At 43.2% G+C, this 21,602-nt stretch overlaps 1 protein-coding gene across 1 annotated transcript in view; it reads right to left on the reverse strand.

Annotated features, from left to right (window-relative positions):
- Window positions 1–21,017, reverse strand: part of prex2 (phosphatidylinositol-3,4,5-trisphosphate-dependent Rac exchange factor 2) — a gene marked incomplete at its 5' end in the record, with an annotated part of 212,214 nt that extends 191,197 nt beyond the window's left edge. Inside the window, one exon of the mRNA XM_080751545.1 lies at window positions 20,880–21,017. Coding sequence (XP_080607671.1) covers window positions 20,880–21,017 — 138 coding nt within the window. The remainder of the gene's footprint in view (window positions 1–20,879) is intronic.
- Window positions 21,018–21,602: the final 585 nt, after the last annotated feature.

A 21,602-nucleotide genomic window follows, 5' to 3' on the forward strand; every position in this document is an offset into this window, starting at 1 on the left:
CACTCACTCACACACTCACGCTCTAACGCTCTAACGCTCACGCTTATCTACGTTTATCTATTCACTCGCTTCAGCAACTGATCCCAAAGTTCACATGGTATTGGCCATTAGCATTATACCAACGCTGACGAAGCCCGAATTTCATTTCTCCCAAATTAAAGCTGTTTATTTAGCGTTTTCTTAGTCTGTTGTCAGGGTTACGGTCCGTTCCTCCAGGCCATGGGATCTGTAGCCCCACACACACACCCCTCTCTCTCACAGTTAGGAATGTGTGCTCTCTCTCTCTCTCTCTCTCTCTCTCTCTCTCTCTCTCTCTCTCTATGTCATGTGACATCACTTCCTGTACAGACAGTCAGCCATTGACTCCGGATTAACAATGGCTACTGTCTATGACGGTAGTCCCATATGACATATTGGACTAGACTATCTCCATATATAGTGTTATCCACATCTCCATGTTTAGACAGCCAATGACTCCGGCCTAACAATGGCTACTTTCTATGACGGTAGTCCCATATGACATGATGGACTGGACTATCTCCATATATAGTGTTATCCACATTTCGTGTAGCCGCCCTGTACAGGAAGTGATGTCACAACTCGCTGACATCACACTGACATCACAGAGGATACAGAAGGACGGTCACAAGGATACGGAAGGAAGGAAGGACACTCAAGCGACACTGTTCTTCAGAGTATATGTGACCTTCGGTCGCAATAAATCAAAATAAAATGTTGGATGTTACAGGGACTGTGTTAATACAAATCCCTCTGTTCTGACAGCATTTATTTTAATACCAGGGGTCTTCAACAGGGGGTCCGGGACACCTAGGGGGTCCTCAGAGTTACTACAGGGGGTCCTCAAAATCTTCCAATCCTTTTTATATTAACAACTTGAACCCTAGTGTCCATATTCTGAGAACTGTAGCCAAAAATAGCAGATCTACAAGCTTGTAGATCGTCTATTTTCGGCAAAGAGGTTTGGTGTAGAGGGGAAAAAAGAGCACACTAGTCACTAAGTACAGAGTGAGAGGTCAAGTTTATTATGTATCGACGGTTCAAGTGGTTAAATATCTGAAAACACAATTTGACATGAATCCAAAATACACTGATGATTGTTCCGTCAAACAATCTGGAATCTATTAAAAGGTTGTGGGGGTCCCTGCTTCATCTATCTCTCAACTAAGGGGTCCTTGGCCTGAAAACGTTGAAGACCCCTGTGCTATGATGTTTGAGACCCAAGGTATAGTATAGAAGCTGCTTTAAAAGTACAGTAAGCTAATGGGGATCTAATAAATAAATCAAAATCAAATGTTGGATTTTACAGGGACTGTGCTAATACAAATCGCTCTGTTCTGACAGCATTTCTTTTTATACTATTAATAGCACAGTGGTTCTCAAACTTGGGGTCCGGGGTGATTAGCTTAATGTCATGTTCTCACTCAACGGTAAACAAACCAACACAGAGAATAAGTGTATACAGGGTATGTGCTCATTTACCGTATAAAGTGACAATTTAAGGACTTTCAAGACCGTTTTAATACCAAACTGGCCAAACTGTCAAATATTAAGTAAGCAAGAGGCGAACATTGTGAAAATAGCTGATCTACATGCTTACAAGGCCTCGCGTTGCGAGGCGTTGTGAGCATGTAGATCTGCTATTTTCACAATATTTATCTGTGGAACCGAGTCACATTAAATGTAATACCTACACTTCCAAGTGCTTGTCAGGGTGGGGGTCCCCAGTTCAAATACGTTTATTTTTGGGGTCACGGCCTAAAAAGGTTTGAGAACCCCTGCTATAGCAGTTTTCCAAAACTTACAACATTATTTTTTTATATTGCCTTGCTGCTTAAAATCTTACAATATATTGATTGGCAAACCCTGTTTGTGGACCTGGTGTCAAGGTGTTATGTGGTGTTATGTGCTCATGGGAGGGAAGCCGGACGCAGAGAGAGCTCTGTCACTGCACTAATAACTCCTGGTCAGGGCCAGGGGTGGGAAAAGAACTCAAATGTTTTACTTAAGTATCAATACTGCAATGTGGAAATACTTCCGGAATACACACACACACACACACAGCTTTGCTGCGTGTCTCGCTAGTCGCCGACCGTTAAGAGAAAAGAAGAGCTTAAACACAACTTTGCTAGTGTTCCGTGTTGATAGGTTTTCCACGACGAGTTGTGACTATGTGATGACATGCATGCAGCAAGAGAGGCGGCACGTCTATAATGTGAGCTTGTAGATTATATGTTTTCGACAGAGCTCGAGCGTTTGTGAGTGTGAGTGAGAGAGAGAGAAGAGACCCGTCACTGGTGCTGCTGCCTGCTGGAGCTGCTACTCACTGGACCTCCAGTCATTCAGCGTGCAGCGCGAGGGCCAGTCAGATATGTATCCGCCCTGCAACGCTCATTCATCGGCCACAAACGTTGTCATGCCATGGACCTCCAATATTTACAAGCGACTTCGGCACTAGCCGTTAATAAAGTATGAATGGACTCCCCCCGAACTTAAATAATTTCGGGTCAGGGAGCCCTCCCGAACCGAAATTAGTTAGGCTCACTATTAAGAGTGTGAATCGACCCTAATGTGTTCCCTTATTTGCAAGTGTAAAAATGTACCCACTATGCATGTGAATTTTACATGTTTGCAACGTGCACATGTTTGCAACAGTGACGAGACAGCAGTTAACAGGTGGTGGCGGCAGCAGCCTGGGCCCTCAGCAAAGCTCTCATCAGCAAGAGAGGGAGTGTGTGTGTGTGTGTGTGTGTGTGTGTGTGTGTGTGTGTGTGTGTGTGTGTGTGTGTGTGTGTGTGTGTGTGTGTGTGTGTGTGAGTGAATGAATGAATGAATGAATGAATGAATGAATGAATGAATTGTTATTTTCGTGTCTTGTCAAAAAGACCCATCCCTTACGGGATTATAAGACACCAAACATGAATAAACAATACCACATTCCATTATTGGAAACTGCACACTGTGCACAACAATATAAAGAAAAGAAAAGAAAAGAGTGTGTGTGTGTGTGTGTGTGTGTGTGTGTGTGTGTGTGTGTGTGTGTGTGTGTGTGTGTGTGTGTGTGTGTGTGTGAGAGAGTGAGAGTGAGAGTGAGAGTGAGAGAGAGAGAGAGAGAGAGAGGTTTGTTTGGCCGCTCCCTAACACACCTCTTAGTCTACTGGGAGGAAGTGGAGCCTTTACTGTTCTTGCTGGTGGGAGGAACTGTGTTCTTAACTGGGAATTCAAAGAAACTGTTTAAATTCTATTGTACTGAAATCTCTCTTACACAGAAGAAAAACATTCATTTATTATATTATTATTACTATTATTAATATATGCATCCATGCACAAATAATACAAACACAGTTGTGCCTTGACTAACACATGAAAACACATATGGAGTCCAGAACCACAGATATGGCCATAGTCATACCACGACCGATATGCCCATATAGGCAAATACTGATGACATCAGAGGTCTCCATATATATGGGCATAACATGGACACAGACAGACAAGTACAGTGGTTACTCTGACAATGGGTAAAGCGGGTATTGCATAAGTGGGTATTGCATAACTAGGTGGCATGCATTCTCAACTTGCATCCTCCCCGACTTACAGCATTCCAGAGTAGGCCTGTGCCCAGGGGTACCACAACTGGGCACTCTATTGGGTACACCTAGTGCTCTGACAACAGGTACAACCGGAAGGGGCGCCCGATTCGAATCCCGATCGTGATGACCTTTGCTGCATGTCACTCCCCATGTCTCTCCCCACTTCCTGTCAGTTTACTGTCCTATCAATAAAGGCATAAAACCCGAAAAAACAAAGCTTAAAAACAACAGTAAGACTCCCTAATCGGGAGATAAGCGACCATCAGGTCGTGTGGAGCATGCATTCCCACATTGTTCCCGACTTGCGTGGGCAGCAGTCTAGTATTCGAGCAATATATTGTATATAACTGGCAAGTACGCACGTATTCACACATACAACGCATATTCAAAGTCCCAACAGAGTAAAGACAAACCTTCTTTAAGGCTAACAGACCATAGACTGTAAGTCAATGGTTTCTAATGGTTTCAGAACACAGAAGGGGGAAAGCCAAGGAGAGAGAAAAGCCTCCCAACAGGTTCCAATGACACCTTCAGGAGTCATCCACAGCTTCCCGTCTCATTAGCTTTTTGGCACATTTAAAAAAGAAAAAATAAGGGGGAAAAAAGGGTCCAACAGCCCTTTTCCTCCTCTGGGAATGTGTACACAGGAAACAGACACTATAAATACAGCCTGGAATGTTAATATGTTCATCTTGGGAGTGTCTATAAGGCTCATCTACACGCCTCCACACTGGCCCTCTGGTTTTAATTCATGGCAGACAACGCACAGCGTATTTATTCTTTTACAGGATCTCCTTCTGTTGAACAAAAGCCTGCCTGTCTCAAAGGAACGCTTGTAAGCAGTCATTTGGAAAATTAGCCAGTCTGCATAAATACTGGAGGATTATGACAATTACAAAATATATGAAGTATCAGCTTAGAGACAGATGCCTGACAGTGACACCTAATCTTAACTTTTTCCCTGCCAGATTATTTATTTATTTATTGGGTCTGGTGCCATCAAAAAACGGCTTACCTTTGCGACGTTATAGTAGACAGATACACTTTCTTTTTTTTTTTTAAGTGCCTGGTCTGCGCTTTCGCAGACCAGGCAGCAGAGGGCGGCGTCATGCAAGGATTAATGTGAATTTGGCTGGTCCCGCTTCCCTTACATTGAGAGCACACTCTGGCCATTGAGCCTTCCGTGTTGAGAAAATCAACACGGAAGAGAATTGGTCTCCGTTGATGTTAATGCATAATGGATTTTTAAGACCATCCCTGCAGACGATGTGATTACAGTACACGGCGGCGCGACCCCTCATCAGCTTAAGGACATCAACAAGGTAAACGAACGAACGGCCGTATTGGCGCGGCTCACTCTCGAGAATTGGGGCGAACAGGAACGTCCAAAGCAGTATAAGAGTTAATGTCAGAAATGCAATAATTAGAAATACAAAATAAATCTTCACTGCATGTTATTATTTTTTTTGAAAATAATATTTATCTTCTTCCTGCTCCTTTTGTAAAAAAAAAAAAAAAATGAAAGTAAATGAATGGGAATCATGTGAAACACTTCAGAAACCAATGAAATCATTGTTAGGCTTTTTCTTTTCTTTTTTAAAAAAAGATTAGAAAACAAAAGTATTTAGATTTTCATTATAGCATGCTAACTAATAGAAAGCCTGCCATTTCTATTAGGTTTCTAAAGTGTCCACATCCCTCCTCTGAGACACAAACAGAGTAGACAGAAATGCTACCATATTGTAATGAGCATTAGTGAGAACCAAATATATGAAGATAGGTTGAAAATGGGTGAAGTTGATCTTTAACATTCCCTCCACTCCGCTGTGTATTTTCAAAAACTTAGATTTTCTGATATTTGGGGCACTTAGATTAAAGTATTTGTCTAGACTGCATGCATAAACATGCCATATCCATTTTGCAATAAATCACATCCCGTTTATGAGAAATTCTATGATAGAGAGTAGAGAAGTGGGCTATGCTAATATTAGTCAAAACACTGAGGCACATAAACACCTAATTCTGTTTACTGTTGCCTCATCACAGTACATGTGAATATTCTGTTTATTCACTTATGCGGGGATATTCGAGGACAGGACCCAAAGATGTAAACAGTTCGTCCTGGATACAACCTTTACAATCAACATTATTAAATGCCTGTCAACATAATTACCGGTACTGAGCAGGACGGGACCTAACGCACAGGAAGCAAACTAGCTTTATATCACTTTAAACTTACAGAACACACTCACTACTCTCCACAGATGTAAAAAGAGAGTTACTCTTGTGACTGATGTCATTGCTGTCCTTTCAATGACCGAAGGACTCAAAGCAATATCTAAGGAGTTGGTGCGAAACATATGGGGCCATCTGTTTCAGAGCCATCACACGTGGTTGAGACGGTGAGAAGAGTGAGATGAGTACATAATATTATCTGTATCAACTATCAAACTGCATACCTCATAAGCTATTGGTATGTTCAATTTCACCCATCGCAGCACTATGGATGCCAGGCGTCTTCGACATTAAGAAGATGGCTTGTGGGAAATTGTGGCTTCAGCCTGTGAAATTGTATATTAAACCACAAGACGAGTCTCTTTTAAAATTGAGAGTTGGTCCTTATAGTAGTAAGCGAGTACTCTCAATCTCACACTATGGCTCCCCCAGTCTCCAAGCAACGACTAAAGAAATCGTTCCCCTATTGATAGCTTGCAATTCCCAAACGCTGCCACACACCAGCACACTCCATCGGACTGCGAGATGACTAAGCAGCATTGTCCAATCTGTGGCGTCCTCCCAAGCATGACTAGTCTGTCACCCATCCTGATTGTTCATTTGATTACCACTCTGGGCCTCAGTCTGAATCCTCTGCTCCGGAGGCCCGCCATCGATCTCAGCAGCACTGGCAAGGAGAAGGGAAACATGCTGCGTCAGCCTCTGTTTAAACATGGCAGAGCTGGACGCCATCAATGAAGAAGTTAACAGCTACTGTAGCTCTTCCAGCCTGTCTCTCTACTCTTGCTTTCTCCTTGTCAGTCTCAGACACTCAGTCGCTATCTTCTTCTTCTTCTCTCTCTCTCTCTCTCTCTCTCTCTCTCTCTCTCTCTCTCTCTCTCTCTCTCTCTCTCTCTCTCTCTCTCTCTGTGTCTCTCTTTCTGTCTCTCTGCCCAGGAACCATCATTAGCCAAGTAAAAGCCACGGAGATGTAATCACCCCCTGGCCCATCATTTCTCCTAATCTACCCCTACTGTATTAACCACTTATGCTCTATGTACTTAGTTGTAAGACAAATAGCTGAAACTACAGATCCACAAGCTTTTAGATCTGCTATTTTCAGAATGTTTGAAAAAAAAAAGATTTTTTGCCTATAATAACATGCCCAAAATAGGGAAGCCAGATTCAAAGTGGTTAACTTCCCCTCTCTGTGGCTCAAATAAATGACTAGCACACTTCACCTATCAAAAGAATAGGGTACTCCTTTAAAAAAAGAGACACAATTTGATACGGTTTGGTTGCCCCTTGTTCGTTACCTGAATAGTAATACTTGATGGACAGGACACTATAAGTGTGGTTGACTGTCTATTATCATCTTTACAAGTGTCCTTTTGATTTCCATGAAGCAGGCCTCTCTCTGACTGGTCTCAGGGTGGTCTATACCGCTGAAATCTCTGAAATCTCTGAAGGACGATGGACAGCTCCAGTATAAGGGTCTAGCCTGCTGCTCACCGAGTCTGAACTCCAGCCTCAGAAGCCCCTGTCTCTTTAGACAGTGATGATCACCATGTCATGGCTCATCCACCCAAGTCTGCTTAAAGGTTCCTGTGATATCTCCAGTGACATCACGGAAAGTTTCCCTCTTGGGACCACTTATTTTAAGTCACTGAAATTTCTACTTTGGCCCCCAATGCAGAGAGCCTGACATTATAGTCTAGTAGCCAGCCCATAGAGCCCCATTGTAGACCCGGACATTTTGAGTACCCTAAAGTTTTATGTTAGAAATGTTGAGTATGGGTCCCTAGCATGTAAAAACCACCGGATGCTAACTTGTATATGTTGGGCAATTTTCATAATCAGCCGCTAGAGTTGGTGTCCCATTAACTTTACATTACAGGAAAAATAAGCAAAAAATTAATCGTAGCATAAGTAGCATATGAGGGGTCTAACTAGGGGTATTTCATGATTCTGAATCCATTGCAAGCATCCGTTTTGCACGAAAAACATTCCTTGGCGAAAAATCGGCCTTGGTTTAGTGATGAAAAGTGCCGAGTCATCACGTTTCACATGTTTCTGGGGTCCGTTTTAGCCCAAGGAATGTTTTTCATGCAAAACGGATGCTTGCAATGGATTCAGCATCATGAAATACCCATAGTTAGACCCCTCATATGCTACTTGAAGCAGATTAATTTTTTGCTTATTTTTCCTGTAATGTAAAGTTGATGGAACACCAACTCTAGCGGCTGATTATGAAAATCGCCCAACATATACAAGTTAGCATCCGGTGGTTTTTACATGCTGGGGACCCATACTCAACATTTCTAACATAAAACATTGGGGTACTCAAAATGTCTGGGTTCACATTCTGGCTACTAGACTATTAGCCCCATATTCATGGTAATTTTCCAATAATTAAGGCAGCCTGTTGTGAGAGAGGGGGGGGGGGGGGGGAATTGGCAGCACATACAGTATGTCATTTAGCCTAGAAATTAGGTAGGTGAAAGGCTAGCGTGAGATTTGGTTTGTGGGGGCTTACTGGCTGATGACGACAAAAACATGGTCCAATCGTGGGTATTATGCTGTCAGCAACAAATGGTTCCATAGATTGAAACTACCAAAGAAAGAAAGAAAGAAAGAAAGAAAGAAAGACAGAAAGAAAGAAAGAAAGTATCTGCAATCTGCAGACCAAGCATCTGTCGAAGGACAGACAGAGGGACACTTGTCTATGTCTACCCACCAGTAAGACTCCCTAATCGGGAGATAAGCGACCGTCAGGTCGCAGCGTGATTTTAGGGCAAAATGTGTAGGAGCAGTGTCCAAAAATGTGGTTCAAAAAATCGGCCTGATGGTGGCGCTATATGGGACATCCATATTGATGAGATGAGTGTAGACATACTGTGTACTGATTTGTGTGATTTAGGGCAAAATCTGTAGGAGCAGTGTCCAAAAATGTGTTTGAAAAAATCGGCCTGATGGTGGCACTATATGGGACAGATCCATGTTGATGACATGAGTGTAGACATAGTGTGTACCGATTTGTGTGATTTTAGGGCAAAATCTGTAGGAGCAGTGTCCAAAAATGTGTTTTGCAAGAATCGGCCTCATGGTGGCGCTAGAAGAGGGCCATGTGAGAAATGAGGGGTGGGGTCTCCGCGTTGCCTTGGCGGACGAATAGGTACCGGCCCCGGCTCTCCCGGACGCTCCTAGCCCGAGTTACGGCATTTTATGTGAGCTGCAGTGGAGGGGGTCCTCCACTGGGGGCGCCACCACTTTGGCATCCGTTCTGGAGCACCAGGAGTGGGTGGTCCCTGGGAATTCCCCGTGAGCAGCCCCGTTGGGGTGGTCATTTGGTCATTTTTGCACATTTGGTCATTTTTTACATCTGGGGGTCCCTCAGGGACCTGGGGGTCCCTGGAGCTCCGGGGGTCCTTGGAGGTTGTAGTTTGGCAGGCAAGGAGTGTGTGTGCAAAATTTGGCATGGATCGGGGCAACGGTTGCGGAGATATGAGCAGGGCAATAGTGTGACGTGTGAGGTGTGACAGACAGACGGACGGACGGACGGACTGACTGACTGACTCACAGTTTGTGAGGTTGAAAGTATCTGCAATCTGCAGACCAAGCATCTGTCGAGGGACAGACAGAGGGACACTTGTCTATGTCTACCCATCAGGGCCTCAACAGCGAATCTCAGCCAAGTCTTTAATTAAATAATTTAAAGGGAAGTGGAATTTCCCATCACGTCTGGCCTTGCAGCACTGGCTGTTTATGGATTGTGAGGCCAGAGAGTCAGAGTGGACACATGAAGGACATGGAAAGATTGAGTGAAAACCACAGAGGGGACAGGCAGCCGTGTCTGGACATATTACAAAGACAACTCATCAAGAAAGTCTAAATTAAATTTGAAAAAATACAATAAAAAAACAAACAAAAATACATACACAGTATTCTTTTTAAAGCTGATTCATGCCAGGCAGCTGCACCACAGACTTCATGGGATATAAGAGTTTTAGAGCCCAAACCACATAATTGGTAATTTAGTTCTTTACAGACAATGGCCTTAATTGGGCTAATGAGTAACAGATGAGCTCTAAATTGCATACAGTTGTAAAGAATCAACATGTTCTATGACTTGGTTATGTCACATTATACGAAAGCTCATTTTGAAGATGCCAACCCTTATACAGTAGGACTAGTGATCTGAGCAGGTGTATGTGTTTGTGTGCACGTGTGCATGTGTATATACATATGTGTCCCAATCTCACTGAGAGCCAGTCATCTCGGAAAGTACAGCTTTAGACAGGGACTGAATTTTTTTTTTTTTTTCACTAAAATGTGATAAAGCCACTAAAGCATTTCATAAATTTCAGGCTACATTTCACTTAAACGCCAGAGCTTAACTCTGCATGTAAATAAGACTTTTTTTAATTAATGTGAGAGATCGTCAGGTCATTAGGTTAGACATTTATTTAAAACTTGAATATCTCAAAAGTAGTATTTCAACATGGCATCATTCTATAAGCCATATCTTCAAAACTGTTGGGTCAATCTCCACAACCAATATATCATTTTGTAGCTATGATCCCCAGCGTTCAAATGAAATGAAAAAATGAAAATGAATAAAAAACTGGCTCCCAGCCAAATTGGGACACATATGCATGGTGGATGCATATGCATGCACATTTGTGTGTGTGTGTGTGTGTGTGTGTGTGTGTGTGTGTGTGTGTGTGTGTGTGTGTGTGAGATGCCCATGGCATGGCATTCCTTGCTTGCCAACCAAAACACAGAGTCCCTTGTGAGGATGCCCCTTCCACACTACATGGATGTCCTCACAAGTGTCAACCGGAGTCTCGCCACTCTGCCACTTGTCGCACGTAGGCACCATGTGACCAGGCAGCTGGCATGGGCTGAATCAAAGGCTGCCTTCTCTTCTGGCCAGGAACGAACCACTATCAACATCAACTCATCCTCCTGCGCTAAACCCACTTGGAGTGGATTAAACCACACTGCAAATGAGGGCAATGTCTTTTGAGAATAAATAAACATTTGAATGAATGAATGAAAAATGTGCATGCTCATATAACCTATTACAAATGCAATGAAGGACAGTGTTGGGTATCTGGAGTAAAATTGTGGCATGCATGTGTATGTGTGCGAGCGTGTGTGTGTGCGTGCGTGCATGCGTGCGTGTGTTGAGGCAGGAAACATGGAGCACAATGTAAAGACGGGGAGGGCCAGGAAGGAAGGAAATCCTGCTCACAAAATGGCCACCGAGACAAAAGCAAGGGATCTCGATCTCTCTCTAAATGAGATGCAAAGGACTGTACACAACAAGAGCTGAAGTGGCCTGAAGAGGGCCAAAATGAAACTTGCTTTGAATTTCACACTCTAAACAGGACAGTAACGTCAATGTTCTGCATCAACTGTTTATGACACACATGGACACAGACAAAAACTCTCAGACAAAACAACATGGGGAGTCATGAGTTGAGCAACTCAGGGCTTTGGGGGCTACTATGGTGTGAGGGAAATCTAAGCAGCACCATGCAAGCACTATAAATCAATGCACTTATACAAAATCAATTCAATTGCAGCATTTCTCTTTTTGAATAACATTATAACCCGGAGAAATCAAGGTATGCATGGTATTGAATATTCCCCTAATCAGATTTGCTATGGCTAGGTCTAGGGAATTGGCGGATCAATCTTTAATTCATAATAGAAGAGATGATGCTCAGGACAAGGATGAAAAGGAAACCAGACAGCAGCAAAACCTTTAGCAGTGCTGAACTGCCAGATGAAGGATTATCCCATTGAGTGTTTTAATTGATATGGGACTCTAGACCTCGATGAGAGAGGCTTCCAATATCGTACAGCTAATCCCTGCTATCATTCATCTTTCTGCCTGAATAGAAGAGACAGATTTACAGCTTGAGGCCACGGTTCCAGACAGGTCTCCATGCACACACATTATTTAGCACATATTGTGTACTGTTCATGTGTGCATGTAGCCTACAGTACAGTACACATACACACACACGCACACTCACACACGCATGTCGCACGCACACAGTTCATTCTTGCACACAGACACATGCACTCAAACATATTTGAGTACACACACGGAACATCACAAACAATAAAGTCGTGAGTGATTTATAAATCCATGTGAACACGATACGCTAGAATAAAAGGCAGACTGACTGTGGCACTGCCGGTGATTAAACTGCAAGTGACAAAAGCCCAATTTAAACTTCGTTCTCACTTAACGAAAACAACAGATTTTATAAGTTAGTCTTAAGCAAGGCACTTCCTCTGCCTGAGGGCTCTACGGTGGGAATGGACAATAGGAGAGATAGTATCTCCCTGTGTTGTCTGAGAGGAGATAATAATCAAATCCAATTAAACATAGTCAAGGTGGAATAAAAACATATACGGTATATATATATTTCTTTCATATACACAATACACATCAGTGGCTGTATAAGTGGTTTAAGGCAGAGTTAAAGCAAGACAGTCTGATTAAAATTCAGTCCTCTGGTCTCCGCTCACTCACTGAGGAGGGAAAACAGCCCTAGACTGATCAGGCAGATAGGAATCGTAATTATCTTTCACGTAGCATTGGGGGAAAAATGGGCTCCTTGTCAACAAACCGTTGAAAATAATGGACGGAACATATGCAACCACCTCTGGGACCCCAGGGTGGATAATGATAGAGAGACACAGCCAGAAGCCAGAGGGGTGAGAGAGAGGAAGCGAGGAGAGAGAGAGAGAGAGAGAGAGGGGGAGAGAGAGAGAGAGAGAGAGAGAGAGAGAGAGAGAGAGAGAGAGAGAGAGAGAGAGAGAGAGAGAGAGAGAGAGAGAGACGTTGGTGTGGCCATGTAGCACAGAGGGACGAGACAGGGATGAGACAAGAGTGCAGACTTCAGACAGAAGAATTGAGTTAACATGTAAGAGGTGATAATCAGCCCTTTATAGACTGAGAAAGATGACAGGAATAAAAACCAGCCCATGGATTAATGTGTTGCAGGGTCAACACGAAAGAAAAATAAAGAAAACATGTCATTGACATTTCTTTGTATTGAAAACTATATGTTCTGGCACAGACACCATTTTAAACTGGCTTATATCGGATGATACCCAATCGATAGTACCCAACCCACTCGCGTGGTCAGTCCTCAAATCTTGTTCTACCCCAAATGGAGATATAGAGAAAGACTCATTTGAAACAGTCGATAGAATGAGTGAGCAGCTCACTCGCTGGAGTCACGTGTGTGGCTGAAAATGTATTGAGCGGGGAGGACCAGAGTATGAGTATGTTTAAATGCACATGCATGCACAAATGAAAAGGTTCCTTTCTCTCTCTGCAGGTATTTGTTTCTCTTTGTGTATGTATTGTCCGCATACACAGAGAGATACACTTGTTTCTCTCTGCATGTTTTTTCATCAAGTCTGGACACAATGATCATCAGCATCTTCCGTTCCTATTTCCATCGGAGCACCGGGGGCGGAGGGGGGTGTTGGCATGAAGTCTTGAGATTAACAGGCAGGAAGGGGATGAGAACAAGAGGTCGTGAACTCTGGGGTCATCAGCTGTCCATCCAGAGGATACGGTCCTCCTCCTCGTGACCCCCACCCCACCCCCTCCACCTGACCCCATTTGGGGGCTACCAGTGGTCATGTATCACACGCAAAATCAACAGAGTTGAGTTTACAGAGCAGAGTGATCAGGCCCGTCAGGGATCAACCAAGAAGATGTAGCAAAACCCCAAGACAGTAATAATAAACTTAATTTTGTATAGCACCTTCCATGACATGAAATGCAGGTGAAAGTGCTTTACAGAGCAAAAGTGAAGCACAAGTGCTTAACAGAAAAGTACAAATGATTATCAATAAAGCAAAGGTACACACAGCCACAGATGCATAATACAGTGCAGTAGGCTACACACTCGTTGGGGTTGACGTGAAGTTGAACACCTGGGACTGCAAGAGGCTGTGAGTGATCCATCTGTGACTGTTTTCCCCATTAGTAGTGATTTCTCAACTCACTTCAAAAACATTTTCGCTTGAAAGCTACTATTGATTTACAACAAGTGCCAAAATCTTAACAGACCAATTTTATGGATTTTATACTTACAGGAAATGTCCCAGAGAGTGTGTGTGTGTGTGTGTGTGTGTGTGTGTGTGTGTGTGTGTGTGTGTGTGCGTGTGCGTGTGTGCGCGTGCGTGCGTGCGTGCGCGTGCATGTGTGTATCTGTGTGTGCATGCGTGGGTGCATGCGTGCGTATCTATCTACACACAATATATGTAGAAACATGTAAATAGAAACATAAGGAAAGATCAGGATTAGAGACTGCACAGTATTAGGATGTCTTTCTTGGGGCATCTTTCTATTTAATCTAATTTTTAACGCACGCCCGATATTATCCCAGGTTTCAAACATTAGTTTAGGTGGTGGGTTTACAGACCTGTAGGCTTTTATTAAGGAGTTGGAAGGTAGCTAAGGGACCACTTAATGCAGACCAAGGCTCTTGGGAATATATTAGCCCAAATTGAGGCTCAGTTTTTCCCCTCCAGAAACAGGACATGAAAGGTTTCCTCCAATCTACCATTTCTCTCCTAAAGTGCTTATCAAGCAAGTGAGTGCCTTTCAAAGTCTGTCCATCAGTAGCAACAATGGCAGAGTGTCTAAGAAAAACATTTACAGTGGACGCTGTGAAAAGTGGCACAATCATGCAAAGACTTCATTACACGAAGTGTTTACATCATCCCTTCATTTGTTGCTCTCAACAAGACGTTTCTGAGAGCGAATGTCATTTTCTTGGCTCGTAGTTGTCCAAGATAAACACCAGTGTCCACTGCCGCCCACAATCTCCCACTATAATCGTTCATTATGTAAGATAGGCCTGAGATATCACAGACAACATCCTGGTCCTAAGAGACTACTACTGTATATGAACAGTTCACAAGATGGTGCTTTAATTATGGCTCTCCTACTCGGACTTAGAACTAGACAACCCATTTCCACCCAAAGATTGCCATATTATATTGACTGTAACTACTTATTTGACCGGGTCCCCGAGGAGTCTATACTTGGTCCCCTCCTTTTTCCCTCTACAATAAATCTCTTCAACGAAAATAGCCGATCTACAAGCTCACAACGTGCTGTGAACTTGTGAGCAGTGGAGAAAAGTAACTAAGTACATTTACTCAAGTACTTTATTTAAGTACAATTCTTTTTTTTAACTTTACTGGAGTATTTCCAATATTCAGTACTTTCTATGTCTACTCCCTTAGGGTGCACACACACCAAAATACCTATGAGAGTGGATTCCCCATTCCGCCAATGTATTTCAATGAGAATGGAGCGGTTTCATGCCAGTAGAGGATTTCTGCAAAAAAAACGCTCCATTCTCATTGAAATGCATTGGCGGAACGCGGATTCCACTCTCATAAGTATTTTGGAGTGTGTGCACCCTACACCTCAGAGGCAAATATAGTACTTTTACTCCAATACAATTATTTGAAAACTTCAGTTAATAGTTACTTTGTAGATTAGGTTGTATTATTACAAAACATACATTAACCACTTCAGCCCTTCAGACAATTTGAAAATTGCTGATCTACAAGTTCACAATGTGTTGCGATGCGATACATTGTGAGCTTGTAAGATCTACAATTTTCAAAAGATTTTCTGAAAATCTGAAAACTTGTGAAATGGGCCATTCTGCATAATGAGTACTTTTACTTTCGGTACTTTAAGTTCATTTTGATACCAAACAATACTTTTGTGCTTTTACTCAACTAAATTTAGAATTCCAGACTTTTACTTGTTTTCTTGTATTTCTACATTGTAGTATTGATACTTTTACTTTTTCCACCACTGCTTCTGAGATTGTAGATCGACTATTCACCTCATAGCTCAACCAGTTAATGCACATAATACCAGTAAGACTCCCTAATCAGGAGATAAGCGACCGTTGGTCGCTTATCTCCTGTCACACTGCTGACATCAGTATGACATCACACCGTACACAAATGACCCTTATATAAGACCGGCATTATCTACCGACAGATTAGTAACAAGATGTCAAAATCGTTGAAGGTTGAATCTCCAGATATGGAGATAACCAACACATCCCTCCATATATGGAGATAACCGACGAATCTCACTAAGTCTGACCTCACAAGCCCCATATTTGGACACGAACAACATATAACTCCATATATAGAGACATAGCTGCTGACATCAGTATGACATCACACTGCTGACATCAGTATGACATCACACCGTACACAAATGACCCTTATATAAGACCGGCATTATCTACCGACAGATTAGATGCAAGCAGGATCTCGACTCTGACACAACTCATCGGCTCATAAGCTGGTTCTCCCTCCATATATGGAGATAACCGACGAATCTCACTAAGTCTGACCTCACAAGCCCCATATTTGGACACGAACAACATATAACTCCATATATAGAGACATAGCTGCTGACATCAGTATGACATCACACTGCTGACATCAGTATGACATCACACCGTACACAAATGACCCTGACGGCACACACCAAGCAGTGTGATGTCATACTGATGCGGAGATATGAGCAGGGCAAAGGTGTGACGTGTGACCGACGGACGGACGGATGGCCGGTGGAGGTTTTGATACTAAACTGCGACCTGACGGTCGCAACAATACCATATGGAACATAGCCCAGATATCAAAATCATGGGTTCAAATCCTTGTGACTCCTGTCATATGATATGGACAGAGACGCACGCACGCACGCACGCACACACACACACGCACGCACGCACGCACGCACGCACGCACGCACGCACACACACACACACACACACACACACACACACACACACACACACACACACACACACACACACACACACACACACACACACACACACACACACACACACACACACACACACACACACACACACACACACACACACACACACAACACACCACCCCCACTCTTTCTGTCTCCTCTCTCTACTGTCAAAATATACACTGCTTTGAAAATAAAGTTTAACTTCATTGACACATCCCTGGTGCACAGCAGGGTTAGGTTTTCTTTGCTATTCTGTATTTCAAAACAGTCGATTGCCACTTAGATATGGCCCTCGGTTGAGCTGAGACGGCTGGAGCCAATTGTTCTAATGATCGTCTGCACAGATCATTGTTCAGCGTGTTGTTTTCCACTACCTTAGTGATACAGTATGTGTTGTTAGCTGAGGTAGATCAGCGGCAACAATCTCTGCACCACAGTTCAACTTCTGCCACTGACCGGAGCCTCATTGTTCCCCAGCATTTCCTAACCTTTACGGAATTCCTCCACCAGGAAATATGGTTTACAAGAGACGGCATCAGGCCCAGACACTCACATAAGAACACCTCCTCTTTCACCCCCCGGCAATGTCCACTTGTCCAGCACCCCCTTCTCTTTTTCCTCAACCCTTCTGGCAATATCCAGTCCAACCTTCTCCCCTGGTCCAATCCTACCAAAGGGCCACACAGTGGAGGAGAAGGCAATCACAAGTATCTCTTTCACTGCTTTGAAAGATGACCTCTGTGATGAGCAGCATCTGGCCAAATTGGCTTGAAAAACTCCAGACAAAAGTCATAGTCACCATCATGCAGGGAGTTTTGTCGGGTGCATTGCACTCTCTGGAAAAGATTTTAGGTCTGTGTGGATGGCATCATAGCAGAGGAAAACATGTACCGTAAAACTTTGTCAATCATGTTGTTTCATCATCACTTTCAAGAAAGAGGCCACACAGCTCAACCACGATATAAAATAATTGATTTAAACAACCAATGTCATTGTAGACAAGAATTGTCAAAAAAGGACTTAAGTGGGCAATTACTACTGCTGGAGTGTAGTGGGTGTGAGCGTGGACTGGAGGAGGTGTGTGAATAAGACGTGTGTGGTGTCACGTGTGAGTACAGTATGTGTGCGCATGTGTGTGTGTGTGTGTGCGTGCGCGCGCGTGCGTGCGTGCGTGCGTGCGTGCGTGCGTGCGTGTGTGTGTGTGTGTGCGTGCGTGTGACGATGAAAGTGATCAGTATGACATCTTGACCCAGTAGTTTGCCTTTGATCCCACTATCATACAATCATCTGACCCCAGGCCCTCAGACACTTACAACACAGTGCACACACACCTCCTACAGTCCCAGCGGCCCTGACCACCTGACACTCTCCAGAGTGCAGAAAGATGATAAGAGTGTAAATATCAGTAGTTTATCTGTATCCCCTCTATCCTCTCGCCTCTCCCTGCTTTTCCTTCCTCAGATTATAACACACAGTTCAAACAGCAAAGTTATCCCTCTCTGTTAAAGTCTGATTTGTGTCCGATACACCCCCAAACGTCTTCTTTGTCAGAACAGAGTCGCCTTGTGAGGATCAATCAGTTTCTAAAATGAATCCCAGCTCCAGCACCACAGGTGGTGGTGTGTGTGTGTGTGGGTGTGTGTGTGTGGGGGGGGGAAGCTGCATTATCCAAACTTCCAGCTAAGATAGATAGCGGATTCCCTGAAGCCTCCCAGCCTTGCGCCTATTCTGTTACTCTAAAATTCCTGATTGGTTTCTAAGAAAGGCCATGCAAGATCCGGTTAGATCAAGAAGGCAACCTCCCTGGTTCCACCACCCTCCATTGGAACCATCTGTGAAGTAGGGGGGCTGCCAAAGGAGGAATGTGTACACACATATAGTATACATGTGGTTTGGTAAATAGCTCTCTTGGTGACACCCTACTTCCCCACTAAGTTCCCATCGTGCAGAGAGGCCTATGCTGCTGACAAAATACAATGGAAGCCATCCAAGCCCATAGCTCGCTTGTTTTGGTCATGATATAACAGTATCACATCATCATGCCCTTTGGGTCACGCTATATATGTTGTGTTCCTGTTGAGCTTGAGTACTATGCAATCATCACCAACCATAACATGTTAAACTGTCATTCTTTGTCAAATGTTGAAGATAAAACTAATTATACTGAGCCACCATCACATAATAACGTTTGTGGGCAGGGGCGTCAATTGGGTATGGCAGGAGTATGCAGCTGCCATACCCTAGGTACAGGGGGAAAAATAAGTTACTTTTAAATATAAATCCACAAATGTCTCTTTGTCTATCTGGGCTGGTTGTTAAATTAAAGTAAAATAACTACAAATGCAAAATTTAACAAAATGGTCACTTTAACAAGGTATTATAATTATATTCTCCCCATCTTAACAGAAAGGTATATTCCCAGGTTCCGCAGGTCAGCTGCACAGGTGCAATGCATTATTGTTAATTGTGGCACGTTTACTAACAAGTTTAGCTGCACTTGAACAACCGTTCCAGGCTGCCATATCCAGCCCAAGAAATTGTAGAAACAGGGGGGAAAAAATAAAATGTATGTATCATGCCTGTTGCTAAGGTATGGCAACATGACTGGTGTCTTGCACGCATTTTTACCCAGATACAACACAAGAAAACACCTGATTGGTTAAAAAAGAAAATGCTTTTTTAGACGTGCGCCTCTAGTGGAAGCAGTGTGTCCAGCCTGACTGAGTGAGAGAGACAGACAATGAAAGCAGCGAAATAAAAACATTATGTTTGTAAAAAATATATACATATTATGAAATATAAATGTCTTCATCAGGCAAGTAGCAGGGCTAGCAGAGAAGGCTTTGAAGGTCCTGACGGCCCACTTCGCGCGCGTGCAAGACACCAGTCATGTTGCCATACCTTACCTTTTTCTGAACTGACGCCACTGTTTGTGGGCTTACTGTATGTAACCAAGGAGGCCTTCATAGAGTTGCCCCCCTGTCTTTGAGGTCAGTTGTTTTCTTAGTAAGGCCATTAAGCTGCCAGCTTGTCATTCTTGTGCCACAGTAGCCAAGTGCTTCTCCCAAGCCTAATCTATGCCAAAAATAACAAATCAACGATACTGAAATGCATTGCATTTATAGTTGACATCCTGTTAGTTTCAGAGAACTACACAAACACAATGATAAACTGGGCTTTAGTGCAACAGGAGCTGTGTGCCAACTCTAGAGCGTTTTCCTTTGAGTCCACCTCAACCCTTGCGGGTTAGATGCTCTATCATAGTAGTGCCTATGGCATGGGGACTAATTATCTGAACACTATGGATGTGGATGCTGCTATACAAGCCTCTGTACCCGCATGCCACATAATGATGCCACTGACTGAACATGTTTATCACCACTATTCTTTACTTCAATAGTTCTGTTATATCTTAGGCTTTTACTGCACTATGCAAGGCTATGGATAGACTAACCAGAATTTAAAAATATTAATATTTTTTACACTTTCTGTGTACACCTTTTTGGGAAAAAAAAGAAAAAAAAATCAATAAAATCTTCCTCCTACCAGGCTAATCATAATACCTGATGACCATGGAAAAAATCACGGCACCCCACCTTTAACTGTAGGCTTGTCTAGTATAAATAAATAAATAAAATCACTTCCACAGGACCAACCAGGCCATAGGCCTTTTAAAAGGTATCATAAAAGGATTGTCAGTGTCATAGGTATAGCCTAATTAATGCATTAGATTGCTATTTTCAAATAGGTAGGCTGCAGGTTGTGAAAGAACGGCTGCTGGCCATGCTTTGACTTGGAGGCTGCTTTCTCAATTTCACACTTGCAATCTGAAAAGTTAATTTATCCCTGGAGGATGCGCGCGGTTTGGACGATTGGAGAGTGTCACTGCATAATATGCAGCACTGATGCAGTGGAGTTTCTGTGAGAGAAATCCTCTTCACATCAACTAAAACACAGACCAGCATCCTGGTCCCTGCCCTGGCTACTTTGACATTGACATACATACATACATACACAATGAATGCATGCAATGTGGACTGGAGTTGCATGGGAGCCTCAGTGTGTAGTCTCCAATATGCACTTTGCATACTAAGTAGGCTGAGTTGTTTTGAGTTTTGAGGAGTTCCCTTCTTGGTGAAAGTGTATTATAATTTGTTTTGATGTCGATGTATAGGCCTATATACAACAAAATTACTCACCGATAGAAACTCTAGAGTCCCAACATAATCCCGTTCAGTCTTCAAAAGTTCATTTAGCACACATACTCGTAACCGAAGCTGTTTCTCCAAGTCTTTCCCGCTTTCCGCTCTGTGTTCTGCTTTGCTTTCCTCGGTCATCGTGATGAGACTGAGAGACAGCAGCTTTAAAAGTTATTTCCAGCGCGGCGGCGACAGGTAAAAAAGTTGTCAAAAGACACACAAAAACGATTTCAGTGAAAACGCGTCAAAAGTTGTTTGCAACATGGTTAAAACGATGTTGGTGAAATGCACTGGGTTGCAATTCCGTGGAGGAAAAAATGCTGGCAGTTCTGGGAGAAAACACATTTAAAGTTGAATGAAAAGTTGCGAGAGAGCCTCGCACGGTGTTAACACGCCAGGCAGAGCTGTGTAACAACGGCTTCTGGACAGACACACCAGTCACAAACTTGGGTCCATGTGACTGACTGAGTGTGAGTGACTGACTCCTAAAGCCTTCAGGCTGCCCAGCCTCTTTCCAGCCTACAGTGAGAGGAGAGGTCGAGGACATTGATCATTGATGGAAACAAGTAGTCTACTCATATGTTTTACTTTTTTAAGTAAAAGTATCGATACTGCAACGTAGAAACACTCTGTTAGGGTGCCCACACACCAAAATACCTAGAGTGGAGTCCGCCAATGCATTTCAATGAGAATGGAGCGGTTTCATGCAGTAGAGGAATTCTG

Source organism: Nannobrachium achirus (assembly GCF_963921795.1).
Source record: "Nannobrachium achirus genome assembly, chromosome: 21".
In the NCBI taxonomy this organism is placed as follows: Eukaryota; Metazoa; Chordata; class Actinopteri; order Myctophiformes; family Myctophidae; genus Nannobrachium; species Nannobrachium achirus.